The following is a 17,297-nucleotide window of genomic DNA, read 5'->3' on the forward strand; positions in this document are numbered from 1 at the left end:
ATGCCCAGATCTGTAACACAAGCAGCTGAACAATTAAAAAATATAAATATCCTAGCCTTCTTTTTCATACGACTCATGAGATTCTACAGCAACAAAAATGATTTTACATTGTTTTTCACACACACATGAACCAGAGCTGCTAGGCAGCAATATTCCACCATTTGACAATAACTATAACGATAAAGAATGACTACCAGACCATATCCTTTACTACATAATGGAATACTAATGTGCAAACAAATGCCACCATTGCTCCTGAAGTATTCATATCATCGAGTAAGAATGGTTGCATGTTTATCACCTTTTCCAATCCAATGAAACTGATGTTATAACGCATTACACATGCTATGAAAGAAATTGATGAGAACAATATTACATTTGCTCTTACTGCAAATCAACACCAACAAATCTATAATAGGTTCATGCATAAAGCAAGTTAATTTGAAAAAGAAACCAGAACCTTATTAAGTGATCCTAATTCCATGCGAAGTTGCCTAGGAAAAATAGAAGTGGAGGATCAAGGTGGATTCCAAATAATAGTAATATAATACTCCTTCAAGGTAAAAAAAATGAAATCTAGTGGGTACAAGAATTTTGAATAATAAACAAAATTAAGATCTAACTATATACGTGCAATACATGTTTCTAAAATTCAAAGTATGTATGAATATATGTAAATAAAAGTTTTGCTTAGGTCATAATTTTTCATACTTCACAAACATCTTATCCTGTCAAATCATTGGTGCACATCCCCATTGTGCAGGATTTTTTTGGAACTTCCTATCTCCACTTACATCATGGATAGCATACAGCAAAAGTTAATTAAAATTCAATAGACTTCTATGAGATGACATGAGTGACGATCGGTGCAAGTTTATGGCATTGAGCATCATCTACTAACCCTTCAAAATGATGATTTTCATTTGGACCAAGTACATCTCAAGCTGCAAGCACAATAAAATCACCATGGGCTTGGAGCCACCACTCTCCACGTTCCTGCATGTGAAGAATTAACCAGTGCCCCAAGTCAGAACTACTGCTAACCTTATTCATGTAGACCTTACTAAAAATTCAGAAAATATGCAGAGTATCCATTTTTGTTAACCTAGCTATCTGCAGTCCAAGACAGAGCGTGACCATAATCCACACTACAACACATGAATATAGCTACCTTATGGGGCATATATGCCTAATCCTCATATCTTCTTGTTTGGAAAAGAGTTGACCATTTGCACATAGTATAGAATGGCGAAGATTGAACATGCTCTTGTACAATTGGGGAATGGTGTGGAGCTCCATAAGAGACGGCGGCGATGCCGGCTACAGTTGTTCTGACAGGAACTAATTTGCTTACTCTTCGTTTTCAGTTAACCACATAGTACTACACTGCCATATACAAAATCAGGAGAGGAGGGTACCTTCTGTACGCCCACTGCACGGGAGAGTTTTGTGGCGGACTGTATACCTGGACGCGATAATCTTGTTTCGGAGGAGCGCCCAACTGCGGCATGGAGGTCAGAGAGGGGTGAGAGCCGGACCGGCGTGATTCACACAGTGCAAACCTGATAAACAAAACGCAAAAGTCCAGCACCTGGTTTACTGCAAGGAGCTCGCTGGTGTCCAGATTCAACCCGAGGTAGACTTGCCCATTATCTCGCCCTTCCGCCATCGGATCGGCGGGATGTCCCCTGCTCAGCCACTCCCGTCGACAGGTACGGCCGTCCGCGACTGCAGGCGTTGTGGCGGCGAGGGACTCTTGGAGATGCGGTCGAGCAGCCTACCCCTTGACTTGCAGAGGCAGGAGCTGATACGGACACCGATCCCACTGAGGGGCCCGGCGGAGTGCTGGTGCGGACTTGATGATTCGACACATGAAGTCGAATAGATCATGGAACCCGGCACCGCCGCCGGCATCAGCGGGGTCCCGTCGCATGGGTCGTGGTCTAGGCTCGGGGGTCGTGTCGACAGCGGCATGGAGGTAAGAGAGGTAAGAGCCTGCTGGCCGTGCCCTTCCTCCCCTCCCTTCCTTCTGTTCTCCCTGGAACCGCAGCAGGCCATGGAGGAGCTCAGCCGCCGCCGTCGTCCCTCCGACTCTCGCCGGAGCCGTCCGTCGTCGACCCGATCCTGCTGCCATCCGCCAGATCCACAGCAGCCCCGCCGGAGCCCACAACTTGGCCATCACCGTTCCCTCGAGATGCCGCCGCCTCCCCGTGTTGACCGCGTCGCTCACCTGCATTCAAGGATCTTTCGATATCGGATTGTGTTTTCCTTTCCTTGGATTAGGAAACGATGTACCGGGGTCGACGCGGGGCGCGCGGAACGTTTGGTACCGCAGAGTTTTCGTCCGCCCAGGTAAATTGCTAAGCGCGTTTTTGGCTCTGGATTAGATTAAATTAAGTGATTCTGATCGTGTGGTTATAATTGAGCTATGTTGTTATGTGTACGTTAGGCTGGGTACACTTAGCGATGTACATGTTTTCTTCTTTAATAAGTAGTAGAGATGGTTTACCTATGAATTTCTTTAAATCCATTATTTGTTTCCTCAAAATCTATTATTTATTTCCTAAAGCAAATTGCATTAATGGAAGAGATCCGTTGATTTGGCTAAGGTAGGAAAGAATCTATCATTTGTTTCCTAAAGCAAATTGCATTTATGAAAGAGATTCGTTGATTTGGCTAAGCTAGGAAAGTTAGATCCGTGATCTTTTGTCATTACGAAAGTGTTGAAAATAAACCGTATTAAATCCATTATTTGTTTCCTGAAAATCTATTATTTATTTCCTAAAGCAAATTGCATTAATGAGAGAAATTCATTGATTTGGTTAAGGTAGGAAAGAATCTATTATTTGTTTCCTAAAGCAAATTGCATTAATGGAAGAGATCCGTTGATTTGGCTAAGGTAGGAAAGAATCTATTATTTGTTTCCTAAAGCAAATTGCATTTATGAAAGAGATTCGTTGATTTGGCTAAGCTAGGAAAGTTAGATCCGTGATCTTTTGTCATTAGGAAAGTGTTAAAAATAAACCGTACCGGACTACCAACTCCTCCATTAGGTTTTTTTCGCTGGTTAATCTTGGTAGGTCTTTTTTCGTTGGTTAACCTTCGTAGGTCTATTTTTTTGGTACGTGGATGGGTGCGGGTTGGGGCCTCAGGAGGAGGTTTTTTCGGTTTCTGGTGGATAAGTCAGAGGTGGGAGTGAGGACGAAAAAAACCGGACGAAAATGATGGGACGAAAATAAACCCGGAACGGAGACTACCAACTGCTCCATTAGGAGTAGAGATTATATGATGTAATTGACTACTATTTCTATCAACTCCTCGTGTACTCAATGTTCACGAGTTCGTGTATTAAGTACTACATTGTATTGTCGCCTCTGTTTAGCTCTTTTTTTAATGCAAGTTTACAGCTACTCGGACTTCCTAATTGCAGGCTATATTAAACTACCGATGATCTAATTTGTGGCATTATTACCTTAAGAAAAGATTTGTGTTTAATTTTCTTTATATGTAGGCGTATAAGTTCTTACCAAATGAACTTGCTCGGATTTAAGAGGTTACTGAAAAAATGCAAATATTTTCAACGCGGACATGGTTTTAAACGGGTCTTTGCGCCATTTGATGTAACAGGTCATCTAGTAATAACAAAGCACTGGTTGAGTCCGTTGGGTTCAACGTCATGGTCTTTTTGCGAAAAAGTCACTGTACGTTTTGATAACTAAACCCGCAGTCCCTTTCTAAGTGACTAAACTGAGATAACGTTTAGTTTTTGCAAAACAGACCCTGTAGTCTGATATATTTGACCCGCAGTCCTTTTAAAAGTGGTTAATCGAGAAAACGCACGGGCTCCTTCTCTGATGCGTGCTCTCTTCGATCCGTAATGGCGCCGCCGTCGCCAGCGGATAGTCTTCTTCTCCGGCCACCGTCCGTCGCCCTTTTCTCCTTCCCCTCCCCATCCGGCCTTAATCTTCTCCGGCGTCACCCGTAGCCTTCTCAATCCCCAACCTCCGCTCTCTGATTTGGATCGAAGTTGGATTTGGATCAAAGTTAGAGTCCGTGTCCTTCTCCAGCACAAAGCCATGGAGCAACTTGGCTGCCATAAGAAGGAAGGAGCCTCGACCGGAATCTCTATCAGGTTGCGTCGCCAGAACCTCCATCGAGCTCCGCCGAGTTCGCCGGCTGAAGAAGAACATCCGTCAAGTCGTACAATGTCGCCTCCGCTGAGTTCGCCGGAGGAACAACATCCGCCGTCCGAACGTGCTTCACCAGAGGTATGCATCCCCTAAATATAATCAGTTGATAGAAGCCTCTGATTCAGTTTACGTTTCTGATTGCTGCCACTTCCGATTGCTCTTGTTCAGTTTATTGTTTCTGAATTGACCAGTAGATAAAAGCCCCTGAAATCTGACCCACCTATGTATTGGCCAGAAGAAGCCCCTGACTTTGTGTTATGCACCAAGATGGCTTAGCATCAGATGTTTCCTGTGTCAATTTCTACTTTGTTTTATGGAACAATTTGTTTCTGAATTGGTCCGTAGATAGAAGCCCATGAAATCTGACCCATCTATTGACTGGTAAATAGAAGCCCCTGATTTTGTGTTATACACCAAGATGGCTTAGTGCCAGATGTTTCCTGTGTTAATTTCTACTTTGTTTTATGAAACAATTCATACAATGGTGCACAATATGGCAAAAATATATATGCAGTAATGATTTATCTTGATAGAGATGCACTGGATTAGCAAGTAGTTTTAGTTTTTTTTTCTAGAAGATAGCTCAAGTACTTAAGCTTCCGCAATCATGAAACAAAAGGTGTCCTGCAGCTGCTCAACCTAATTAAGTAACTAAAATAAAAGCGAACAATAGTCAGGTTCTATTAGCTTCACATCTATTAACCTATATCTTGATATAGATACACTGGATTCGCAAGTAGTTTTAGTATTTTTTCTAGATAGCTCAAGTATTAAGCTTCTGCGATCATGAAAAACAAAAGAAGGTGTTCTGTCCGCTGATCAAGCTAATTAAGTAACAAAAATAAAAGGGACCAGAGTCAGGTTCCAGTAACCAAATGCTTCACATCTATTAACCTGTACTCATATTAGTCCAACGTTGTTCGGTATTGCTTGGAGATTTTCCCTTTTTTACAAATCAAAAACATTATGTGTAACCTGGGCGTGTACTAAAGTTGCATGTACTTTTTAATAACAAACTTGCTAGAGGAAGCAGATTTGGGGCTGCGCTTTGGTCTGCGGCGAGCTGGATAGGGGAAGCATTTAATCCGATCAAGGCCACCAACTAGACAAGAAGAATCGAATAACTCTTTACTGATTACCATGGGAGGCAAGCCAAAATCTGACAGCGAGCACAGCTATTGTGGTGCCTGGTTGCATCCCTTGGTAATTATTTTAATCTTGCTTTGGTGGTGTATCCGTCGATCTAGAGAATATTATTCTGCATTATTTTCAACTGTTACTTTTTATCTATTTGCCTTATGGCCGTTTGGTTATCACTCAAAAAGAGGCCCAACAATCTCTTTTGGGGACTTCTTATCACCACGTATCTGATCTTATTGAACTACATCAAGAACTACAATCCCCAAAAGGTCATATATGCTTGATGTGCATGAACATATGGTGTATCTTTAACACCATTCATTTTCAACCACTAAAATAGTAAAAGTTGTTTGATTGGTAGATTATTTTTTAGTTTTCTAAACAAATTTATTTGAGCACAAGGTTTCTAGACACATTTTTGTAGATCAGATGTACACTTGGTCAGCACTAAAGCTCTCCAAAGATCTTCATATTTTGCAAACAAAACTCCCAAATCGAGAGGAGATAACAAACACCAGTACAGCTATGTTTCCATTGTATGAGTAGCCTCTGCAACCAGCCAACTGAAGGATGTGGCAGCTCACGTAAACATTGTGGTTAATATCATACGGCAGACTGTTCGGTGCCCCTAAGGTGCCAACTCCTTCAGGTCCATATTGCCCATTAAAGTCGGACACAACAGAGCACATATCTTCCTTGCCTTTCTACTTTGATGCAGGTGGAGCATCTAATAAGAATTTATCTCTACCAGTTTCATCAGCAAATTGCTGGTCTTCATGGATAATAAGCAGATCTGATTCTTCTAATGAAGCATTTCATAGCCTAACTTCAGTGTCATGCTTGAAGCCATCAGAATCTGAACCAGTTTCTGACTAATTATAATCATCCTATCAGCAAGGCTCTCCATACAAAATTTGTTTTTATCTGAAGACAAGGGATCATCAATAGAACAATTGTATTTCCTAGCTCTAGCACCCCTCTGCTGATTTCTTTGATTTGTTCTTGTCAGTACCACCCCGGTGGTATTTTCCCCTGGAATGCCTTAAACTTCTATGGGAGTGTGAAGATGAATGGTGAGAACTTTTTATCTCTGAAATGTTTTGATTCATCTTCTCTGTATTTTCTGTGTTGCAAGAAGAATCATCTCTGTCATACTCCACGACATCAGATGTCTAGATTTCTTGTGATTACCTATTGTCAATATCTAGCATTTCATCTTCAGATACAGATGAACCCTTTTTACAGACCTTTCCTCTTGCGATTACCCATTGTCAATATACAGATGAATGGCAACAACATAAGTATCTGCATTCTCATCTTCCACTGCGTCCTTTACAGACCTTTCATCTATACAACCTCCATCAGATCTTTTTTTTTGGGCGTCGGCGCTACGCGTCTATCAATGTATGATCTTTCTTTGTCATCCTGCATCTGGGATTATAAGATTCAGAAGACTTTTGGAAGGTTTGGTGTTACCTAATGTTATTTTTCTTTCTTTAATTAATATCTCTATTGTTGGTCTGTCCCCTCTTACTTCTACAACTCTGAAATTTTAGTTAGATGCCACGGTTGTCAAAAGCATTCAAACTGCATCCTTTAATATTTTCAGCCAAGATTATTCATAGCCTCCCCAATTATGTGTCTTTTGTTATGGACGATCTTTTTTTTTGTAGGGACGTCATTGATGATCTTCAAGAGTATGTATTTTGACAAAATTATTGTTTATTCCCGTTGCAACGCACGGGCATGTTTCCTTTTTTTTTTAAATGGAACACTTGTATTCCATTACGACACGGCCAAATCGCCGGTCACCGCACTGATTACATCTTCAGGGTAGCTTGTGAACCATTCACAGTGTTCATCATGAGCTAAACCTGCACCCATAGAAGCCAACACATGTGCTGGCTTGTTACAAGATCTTGGAACATAGACTACAGAGGCCTCTATAAAGAGTGCTAAGCTTGAACTTAATATCGCTGAACATGATTCCTAAGGGCGCCAGGTCATAGGCTGTAGATGTCACAGCTTGTTTGAGCACGAGGCAGTCTGTTTCAAAAACAACACGTCCAACACCCAAACGATCAGCCAGAGAGATGGCCTGTAGAAGAGCATAAGCTTCAGCGTGAAGAGCATCCGAGCAGTCATGTTTTCCGCCAGCTGCTGCAAACCGGACATCCGGCGTTTCATCTCTGCAGATAATACCCCAACCACCTGCTACTGTTTGTTCACAAAAGGATGCATCCGTGTTGATCTTGACCAAGTCATTCGATGGTTTCTCCCATCTACATTGCTGCACTATTTCTGGTTTGGGTTTTGGCACCAGGAATTCAAACCATTCATCAACATGGTGCTTGACAGTATACCTGAAGGCCTCAACCTCGAGTCTCTTCTCGCCATGGTTACCTTTGTTTCGCTCCGACCATCAGCACAACAGCAACGCCACTGCTAGAAGCATACGTTCCCCCGGGAGGCTAAAGATTACTGACAAGCACTCTTTGGGTGAAGCACAATCTAGCAGCTTGACTCGGACGTCCTCTAGAAGCAGAGCACGTCATCGTTGCTTGACATGTTTCCTAGTAATAATAATAATAATAATAATATATACATATATATTATATGTTAATATTAATATTATTTTTAATAATAAAGCACGGGTTGACTTTGCGGGCTCACCGTCGCCTCCTTTTTACACAAAGGTCCGTGTGATTTTTATTTATTGAACCCGCAGTCCCTATTTAAGTGGATATCTAAGAAAACGTTTCATTTTTACTGAAAGAACCCTGTGTTATTTAGTATTCAACCCGCAGTCACGCCCTACGTTAAAAACAACAGAGCTTCTACCTGTACGGAGCCGTCGAGGAGGAGGAGGGTTCCGGCGGCGGTCGTTGACGCGGGCTTGACGGAGAGGACGGGATTTGGCGACGGCGCTCCGGAAAAAAAAGGTCACCTGCCTCCTCTCTTACCCCATGCCTCCAGCGCTTCGCCTCGCTTTGCACCGGCGGCGGCCCACCCCGCCGTCCACCTCGCATTGCCTCGCGCCGGTGGCGGCTGGTGGCAGGTCGACCTCCACCGCCCCTCTGCCCTTGCCCCCGCCCCCCGCGTGCACCATCTAGCACCACCAACCCCGCTGCTCCCTCCCCTCCCCCATCCCGATCTAGAAGCCTAACCCGCCCCTCTCTGAGCACAGCGTGCTCCGACGGCGGCTCCTCCTGGCCAGATCGAGGCACGGAGACCTGTGGGATCCCCTCCTTCGGCAGGACCTCCTCATCTGGTGAGATCCCCTCCCCATGTCTGATGCCTCAAACCGTTCGGCAAGCACCACCAAGATTTTTTTACTGAGTAATTAATGTATTGAATGCAAGATTGCATTCTTGCACGGACAGAGAGTGGAACACCACCTTCAGTTTCTCATCTGATCCCACTTCTGGACTCCATGAATGAAGTAAGATAACAATCCATTGGTCAATTACATTGCCTCTTTAGATGGTTTTAAGTGGGCATCAGACTTGGTTTAGATGGCCTTTGTTGTGAAAGAAAACTTATCTTTCTAAAGACTGTACTCTGAATCTTACATCTCATACTTGATTTTTTTTTTGCATATTTTTTTAGGCCTGGTGAGTATCCAATGACATGGGAAATTAAAGATTTGCATGAGACTGACGATTGTGATTTTGGCCCTGTACTGAATAATTTTGGGAGTGACTGGGTGATGATGATTACAAGCCAGGTAACTGAATGAGTCCTTCGGCCGCTGGCTAGCTAGTTGTTCTTATCTTACCATTTTATGTCTTCCTCAGTATTGATTTGTGAATTATTTCTTTTTTCAAACTATGCAGGCGGACTGCATGTGATGAGTTAAGGCACAAGAACTACGACCATTTTAGCTCCAGCAGTAAGTACACAACCAATCAACAATGCATTTTCACGACCGAGGCTTCTGAATTTTGACTGACAGGCTCGCTGGCACAGCCACATAATCTCGCGCATTCAAATTGCTAGCTACACGAAATACGCCCAGATCTACGAGTAGAAATCCAAGGTAACACTTATTGCTTACAAGTATTTACTTCATTTTTCTTCATGTAAAAAGAGAATGCAAGCTGAAATGTAAAGTCTGCAGATTCCTCATGTATGTTCAATTTCCAGAATAGGAAGAACCATACCAATAGCCCTTGAACTACATTAGTTCAAGCAGCATACATACATATTACAGTTCTGCATTTTAAATTTGAAGACCAAGGCAAAGCCCGATCGATGTAATTGGAGCTGAATGTCTGTTTTCTTGTTTGTATTTAATCTTAGAAACAGAATCTCGTAAAGTGAAAATCCGCAGGCATTGCAGTCTAATTGTTCTAGGGATTGGAACCAGACGTGTGACTGAATACTGCTTGGAACATGTGATTCTGCAAAGTTTACGTATATGCACCTTCTTGGATGATACAACTTCTCTATGTTTGTACATCCTCGTCATTAAAATTTTACAAAATTTATGAGTAAAAAGTAAGAAGTAATGTTCTCACTTCTCTTTTTTCTGACCTTCATTATCTCAGTCTCAACAACATCCAGGAGATGTACCTATGTAGCTACTGTTAGTTCAAAAGCTTTATTTCACAAGTTGGCAACACGATATTCAGGATGTTAAGCAGGTGCTATAGTTATAATTTACTTTCTTCTCATAACATTTGGTCTCATAAACAGTAGAGACTGTAGCCCGATGTTGCTCACTGCACGCTTATACTTATTCTGATTTCTGATGGCCTCCTAAATTTGAATTATTGTCTTTATGCCAGGTGGAACACCTTTGCAATCTTATCAAGCTTTACGCTAAACTGGCACTCTTACTTGATCCCATATTACTCCTTCGAACAATTTGTGCGCAAAGTTGAGGAAGTTGGGGCCAGTAATCGTGTTAGAATAAACCTCTTTCTTCCTTTAAGGATTTGTTTCCATACTGTGGGGCAGCAGGATCTGAGTCCCACTATGAGGGATTGACCTTCAGAGATAAGCTACCGGCGTCATACTGCCCCCACAAGGTAAACCCGCCATTTATCTTGGGTCCCAAATTGCAGTGTTTGTCCCTCTTCATTTGTTATTAGTCTATGTGATTTCATTCTTTAGCATCTGATGTGGTAGACCGTTTAATCAATTTTCACGGATAGTCTAGCTCATGTGTTTCTGATCTAAGTGGTGCCACATGTTTCTTCATGAAGCCTCACAAGAAAGTTAGATTCTTCTCCATATCTTCAAATTGGCTGTTTATTGATGAGCAAGGTTGATTTGAGCCGTCTTCTGTAAGTGCTCCATTGCAACCTTAAAACCAGTCGCAAAATTGTTTTGGTCCATGCACGACTTAAATAACCTACTGTGTATTTAACTATTGATGTGTATAGGCAATTATTTACTTCTATATACGGATATCTTCGTTACATCAAAAAATGTTTTGTACTAATTGGTAAGTAAATAAATTTAAAATAGTCAGTATGATAGTTCTTCTCTCCTCAAGTCTCAGATCTGTTTAGACCTATTTTGTTTTTGTACTGACTCTTGAATTTTCTGCTTTCTATTTCCGAACCCTTTTGATATGTTCTTTACTCCTGATTTCAGCCTTTTAAGGTCTGTTCTTCTTCAGGGATTGCAGAGAGCATGGACCACCGTCGTTGTCTTTGGTGTGTTGCTTGCATTTTTCTAATTCTTGCACTACAGAGACCTCAGTCTATCCATGTAGGTCATGCCTTCTAATCAGTCTTGTGACTCTTATGTACGCGTATGCTCTTGCATTACTTACTAGATCTTGTTATATACGATGATCCATTGTCAGTTATACAAAGGTTCTGATTTTAAAATTTTGTAATGTTCAGTTTAGATTTAATTTTATTCCACCTCTTTTTGAATGGACAATGTGTGTGCTGTTTAAATGATCACTATGTGAAATTCATAGGCATTGTGAGGGCATGGAGAAAGGATTCGATTTTTGATTCTTTTTTTCAGGGTTCAGAGCTATTACCTGCTACACCTACACACATGGAAAACTTAAACTTAGCAGTCCAAAATTAAGCAGCAAACTTTATTGCCGGTCATCTGAAAATTCAGTGACAACTGCTGACACATGAGCTTCATTTTTTAGTAGAGTTAGTAGATGATGCAGATGACAGTTCTACCTCTCTGACTGAAACAAGAACTTTCTGACCAAGGGCATACCTGCAGTACAGCAGGAAGTCCTAAGGCACGCATCACGCATTCACAAAAGATATGGAGCTGATGTTTTAGATCAGTACTAGCATATTGGTACGTAGTGTGTGTGTGTGTTTTAGCATAGTAGTACTAGCATACCTGCAGGAGGTCCTAATTTTGTTCAGTTCTATACAAATTTGAGTTGGTACGTAGTGTTGAGAGGATCCTAAAATATTGTACTACATAATCTCTTTCCAGGTTCTTGAAACTTGCACTCTTCTGTTGAATTTCGCATTTTGGTCGATCTGTACTGCATCTTTTATTGTTGTCAGCCTAGAATTAGATCACATTTTGATCTTTAACAGCCAGATTCATAATTATACCTTAATACTAATTTAACTGCATGATTTAATAGTGGCTGCAATATTATTTCATGGTCCACAACAGAACTAAATGTATCAAAATGAAACATTCTTCTTCCCATGTGTCAAAGTATTAAGCAATCAAATATTTTAGTATCTAAATTGTTATGTTTAGGATGATATATTTCAAAGAGCCACATGTGCCCAAAACAATGGTGCCAAGTGCGTAGACAATGAAGCATTACCTTTTCTTGCTAAGGTACATATGTTGATTTCAGTTGTGTGCCACGTGTTTGCTGTAATGTCTAGAGGAGATTATGAAGTGGTTTTCTTTGGCAATTAAACAAATAAACCTCCCGCCCTTAGATTTTGAAGAACGTTTGTTTATGCAAGGGTTTGCTGGGAAAAACCATCTCCAGAAAAATAGGGCCAAATTTGAATTCTAATAGAGTTGAAAAGACGCATAGAGCAAGAGACAAGAATAATACTTCCTTGTGGGCTTCCTGAGAATCTACAATGAAGAATAAGAAGGGGGCAGTAACTAAGTATGCATGTCATAGCTGATTCTATTGAAAATAGTTATACATGCATTTTCAGGAAAATTAAGCTTTGAACCTTACCAACGCCCGTGATTTGAATCTTGGTGCTTGTGAATTCTGAACGAAGTACAAGCAGCCAATCTATCTGAATGAATTTGTTGATGATTTGCATGGTTATTCTTCATTCTGGGTGCATGACTATTCTTGGGTTTGAGCCTTGCATGCAGCAATGAGATCTAATTGCACTGTTTTGTGAGCCATTTAAACTGAAATCAATCATCCATTTTATTCAGAAAGTTTATACCAATACTTTGGATCACTACTGTACTTCTATTTCGACAACAAAATTTGTTTCAACTTGCCATGTGTCAGTTCACCAACAGCACCAAGACCATGCAACTTGGAACATCAAGTAAGAGCATATCCATGTTTACTTATTATATTCTTTGAGAAAGCTATGGGATTTACAAATTGAAAATATGAAATGTTCGAACAATGTTGTTCGTTTGATTACTTGCAAAGTTGTTTGAGTGGTATTTTTTTCAACTGCTTAAGCATTTATTTATTTATTTATTTTTCACCCGGTGCAACGCACGGGCACTTTCGCTAGTAATAATAATAATAAAGCACGCATTGAGGCTCTCGGGTTCACCGTCACGTCCTTTTTACACAAAGGTCTCTGTGGTTTTTAGGAATTGAACCCACAGTCCTTTTGTAAACCGATCAAGAAAACGTTTCGGTTTTACAAATTAACCCTGTATTTATCTGTATTCAATCCGCGATCCTTTCTTCCAACACTTATCCCCTCGCTCCAGCGCTAACCCTTCTCGGCCCCAAGCCGCTCGCCCTGGTCGCCACCGCCGGCCTCCATTGCATCGCCTCGATGCCCGACGCCCGAATCTCGCAGCCCTCCACCAGATGAAAGCCGCCCGCCACCACAAGACCGCTGCTTCCTATCAGACCCAAGGTGGTCTGGGCGCTGATCCTCTCTCCCAGAGGCGCCACCATCTCCGAGCCGCCGTGGATCTTGTGCTGATGGGACTGACCGCCTTCGTGGCCCTGGCAAGCTTGCTAGCCGCTGCCGGAGACCCAAATCCCCGAGCTCTACGAGCAAGCTAGCCGTCCTAGACGGCTCGCCAAAAAACCTCTCCATGCCCCCTTGAGCGGTTGAGCCCCGCAGCCACCTCGCCATCCGCCGTTGGAGCCGAGCGCGCAGGCGGACGGGGACGAGGACAGCGTGTACAGTGGAGGTGTTTCAGGGACGATGAGGAGTTCCAACAAATGGAAGAAGCGGCGGCACTCCCCGACAACCTCCTTCATGGAATCCTCGAGCGCCTCGACCCACGCAAGGGGGCGACCCTTCCCCCACCGTCTCTTCCTCCTGCACCTTAACGTCGGCCACTTCCCTGGCGCTGCACCGGTCGAGATCATGGGCACATTCACGGCTGCAACACATCCATGTATCCTCCTCCAGCCGGGTGCAAATGCGATTGCAAGATTGCTATCGAGGCCCCCTCATCTTATGCATGTCGGTCCTCAAGGGAGCATATATACTCATTGCTTCTCATTCCATATTTGTTCATTACGTTTATTTGCTAAATTGATGCTCATGATTGACTAATTGTGGTTCGCACTTCAGAATCATTTGCATCTCTTTGTTATCAATTTTTGTTGCAACTGTTCTGCCTGCAAGTAGGGATTCTTGGCCGCCCTCACATCCTTCTCCTAGCCTCGTCCAGGCAAGGAAACAGTGACCCAGAGTCAATGACTAAGTTGATTCAAGCCGGCTCCTTACCATGGTGAAGCTGTGATGTGGGATGGCGCCATGGCGCCATTGGTGCTACTTCTGATTGCTCACAATTTCAGTTTGGATGATATGATACAAGCCCCTGTTTCAGTTTATTTTTTCTGAAAAATTATTGTTACTAGCCAAGGATTGAACCATGAAATTTCATGTTGCTGAATACATATACCTAAACATGGTGGCTTCAACTTGGTTACAGTAATTCTTGGGCATGATGCTGGAGTAATTCTTGAAGTTTCATGTATTCTGCTCTTTCTTCAGTTATCAATTAGCTTAATTGCATACACATGAATAGATATGCTTGCTGCACCTAGCAAAATAAGATTAGGAGGTGTATTCGGTGGAGTGCATTTAATTGGTTTTGACATCTCTGTAATATACTGTATCCGTCGACTTTGCAGCTGTCGTCTCCGTCGACTTCGCCTTCGTCGTCTCCGTCGACTTCGCCGCAAGGCCATCTGCCATCGCCTCCGCCGACTTGGCCGGAAGACCATCAACTATCGCCTAGACCTACTTTGCCGCAGGTACTTTTGAATCATCTGATGGGTCTCGTCTGTTTGTCAATTCGTCAGTTTACTGTAGCCAATATAGCTGTTGCCGACAGTAGACTACATTTGACTGACAAGCAACACATGCCCTCCTACATATATGGATTCTGTTTGTACTGGCAGACTAAATTCATAAAAGAAGATGTATGTGATGAGTTCACTGATTAAAAAAAATACAGGATGCTTCAGTGACCCCATTCTATGAATATGTTTGTTTAAAAACAAGCTAGCATGTGTGTTCATTCCTATATTTTCTGTTATGTATGTTAGTTGATTTTATTTACGAAATTTACAAAAAAGAGTTTACTGATGTTCAATGGACTCCAAAAATTAATAGTACAGACTTGCCTCTGCTGCTGGAGGTAATTAGCCAGTCACTGAAAGCTTCCTCTGTTGATGTTGCTTCTTTAGGTAAAGACCTGACCAAATGGGGATCTGCAATTTGGATATGGGGATCCTCGATTTCTTTTTTGCAGTAACCTGAAAATATTTAGCAAATATTTATTGCCTGCCAAGCAATTTCCTCTGATAAATAATCTACAATCAGAAAATTAAGAGTATGTTATTCTTCTAATACATGTCTTGTTATCCACGTAGCAGATCCATCATGTTTCTGCAATGTCACATCCACGCTCAAGCTAGAATGCAGATAGAGGATTGGACTTTCAGTATACCACATAAGTAGAGATGTGTCATGCTATTCAATCATGGTTTGGAGAGGTTAAACTTTATAGTTAGGTTTTTCGGTATGCTCAGAGATAATAAAACTTGATGAGGCCTCTTACAGCGCACTCCTGATATGACAGATTGAGGGAAAGAATTAAAGAAGATATTGCTAAAATGAAGACCATTTTAATTGCTATTTCCTTTACAAAAATCCACTCTTGAGCTTTGCACCAATCAATTTCTTCCTTTGTGTATGACTTAACCTTCATTTCCTACTGATGCAGATGTAATTTTGCTTCAGGGTTGGCCATAGCAGTTCTTCGGAGCCACTAGGCATCAATTGACAGAGAAGAAACTGTTTCTATTAGTCCCTTTGATTTTCTTCCGCTTGGGGAGTTCCTACATGCTTTTAAGTATCTGTTTTCACGGGATAATTCAGTCCCTATGTTTCTTGAGAGGATAGGACTAACTGAAAAATATTATATGGCTCACAACATGAAGAAGCATGCAGTAATTTATAAGTTTTGCTGTTTGCTAAACTCCGGTTCTGATTCGAAACATAGGTACATTATTTTCTGAGTTCGCCTTACTTGGTCAGATTATAAATTGATGCATTTCTAAGATACATGTCCAAGCTGAAGAGTCAAATGTACTAAGTTTAAGAAATGAGTAAACTGTATTATATTTCACCTCAGCTTGGACTCAGGGGGTTGTTAAAACGTAGGCTTTATGGTTTTTACTCTACGTATGCAACTACAACCATCTTCACTTGCTTTTGCTGTGCTATTCTTGACAGCAGACTAAGATGGTTAGTTTGCAAAGTTCTTGGATAAATTAGGAAGATATTGTTACTCTTTTTGTACATGTTGGACTGTCTTATACTGCTAACGGTTTCTTAACTTGGTGTACCTATAAATTGTTCTCTGAGACTGACTAAGCAGTCTTCATTATCATAAATGGTGTTCATTTGGTCTGTATATACAATTGCTTGATGTTGTTTGCAAAAATTAAATAAGTAAAGTTCTGACGGTGGTTTTGCGGTATGTATACTATCAATCTGTTTGAAATATGTATAATTAGATCACTCTATCACCATCTGTATGAAAGTTCCTATGTTAGTGTCGTCTACTGGTCATGTATGGTCAGTGTTTGTGTGCGACCAGAGGTGCAGATGAAGATCTCATTTGACCCGCTCCTCCCCATCACCTACTCACAGAAGGACTAAGTGTTTGCTCTGCAGTGAACCCGTTGAAACGCACGGGCACATTTACTAGTACTTATATAGTATAGTAGTAGTAGTAGTACTAATAAAAGGGCTATCGCTTCTTACCACCGTAATTTCGTCTGTTTTTGGTCCACCCACCTCGCCCCAATAATTTTCGTTTGGTTTCGTACCTTCACAAGTCAATGGGCCAGAATTTTGTTTGGTTTCGTATGTTCTTTGCAACTTTGAGTCAATGGGCCAAAATTTTGTTACCAGGCCGGTAAAGAAGTTCAACCTCACAATCTGCCGGCGGGGAGGATTCAGCGGTGCAGAGCGGGCAGGCGATGGGCATCGGGGGAAGCAGAGGAGGGCGCCTGCCCCTGTCTCTGTGACGGCGCTGAGGGAGGACGAGGGGGTCGAACGAGAGTGGGGCTAGGGTTTTAAGCCAGGACGAGCTTTGGGCCTTGGGCCGGCTGGCTGCTGTTGGGCTTCTCTTTTTCTTTTTTCCTCTTGTCTTTTCACAATTGCAGAAATTGAGAAGAAAAAAAATCTTTTTTTATAAGAACAAAGGCAATGGGTAGGACTTCTCGAAAAAGGTGAAACTTGTTGACAGAGTTTTCTAGAATATTTCCAAACCCACGGAGGTGCTTCCAGCAATTTTGGATGAAGTTGA

General features: G+C 41.9%; 1 protein-coding gene across 38 annotated transcripts; it reads left to right on the forward strand.

Annotated features, from left to right (window-relative positions):
- The first annotated feature begins 3,286 nt into the window (after nucleotides 1–3,286).
- Nucleotides 3,287–15,959, forward strand: LOC109754952 (uncharacterized). Of its 38 annotated transcripts, none has more exons than XM_073509266.1 (12): nucleotides 3,357–4,268; nucleotides 5,215–6,794; nucleotides 8,940–9,057; nucleotides 9,167–9,222; nucleotides 9,300–9,369; nucleotides 10,121–10,363; nucleotides 10,541–10,621; nucleotides 10,721–10,782; nucleotides 10,960–11,051; nucleotides 12,696–12,814; nucleotides 14,608–14,730; nucleotides 15,705–15,959. In XM_073509266.1, the coding sequence occupies exons 7-12, from the start codon at nucleotides 10,593–10,595 to the stop codon at nucleotides 15,751–15,753; spliced, it is 474 nt and encodes a 157-aa protein (XP_073365367.1). In that variant the 5' UTR covers nucleotides 3,357–4,268; nucleotides 5,215–6,794; nucleotides 8,940–9,057; nucleotides 9,167–9,222; nucleotides 9,300–9,369; nucleotides 10,121–10,363; nucleotides 10,541–10,592; the 3' UTR covers nucleotides 15,754–15,959. The 38 variants fall into 38 exon arrangements, 13 of the variants coding, with proteins under 13 accessions (XP_073365378.1, XP_073365367.1, XP_073365366.1 ...); XM_073509268.1 differs by lacking the exons at nucleotides 3,357–4,268; nucleotides 5,215–6,794 and adding exons at nucleotides 7,990–8,272; nucleotides 8,518–8,601; nucleotides 8,693–8,772 and having other exon boundaries at nucleotides 10,121–10,621; XR_012203514.1 differs by lacking the exons at nucleotides 3,357–4,268; nucleotides 5,215–6,794; nucleotides 10,541–10,621; nucleotides 10,721–10,782 and adding exons at nucleotides 7,993–8,272; nucleotides 8,518–8,601; nucleotides 8,693–8,772; nucleotides 11,540–11,615 and having other exon boundaries at nucleotides 9,286–9,369; nucleotides 10,935–11,051.
- The last annotated feature ends 1,338 nt before the right edge of the window (nucleotides 15,960–17,297 follow it).

The sequence above is a fragment of the Aegilops tauschii genome, chromosome 2, assembly GCF_002575655.3.
Source record: "Aegilops tauschii subsp. strangulata cultivar AL8/78 chromosome 2, Aet v6.0, whole genome shotgun sequence".
In the NCBI taxonomy this organism is placed as follows: domain Eukaryota; kingdom Viridiplantae; phylum Streptophyta; class Magnoliopsida; order Poales; family Poaceae; genus Aegilops; species Aegilops tauschii.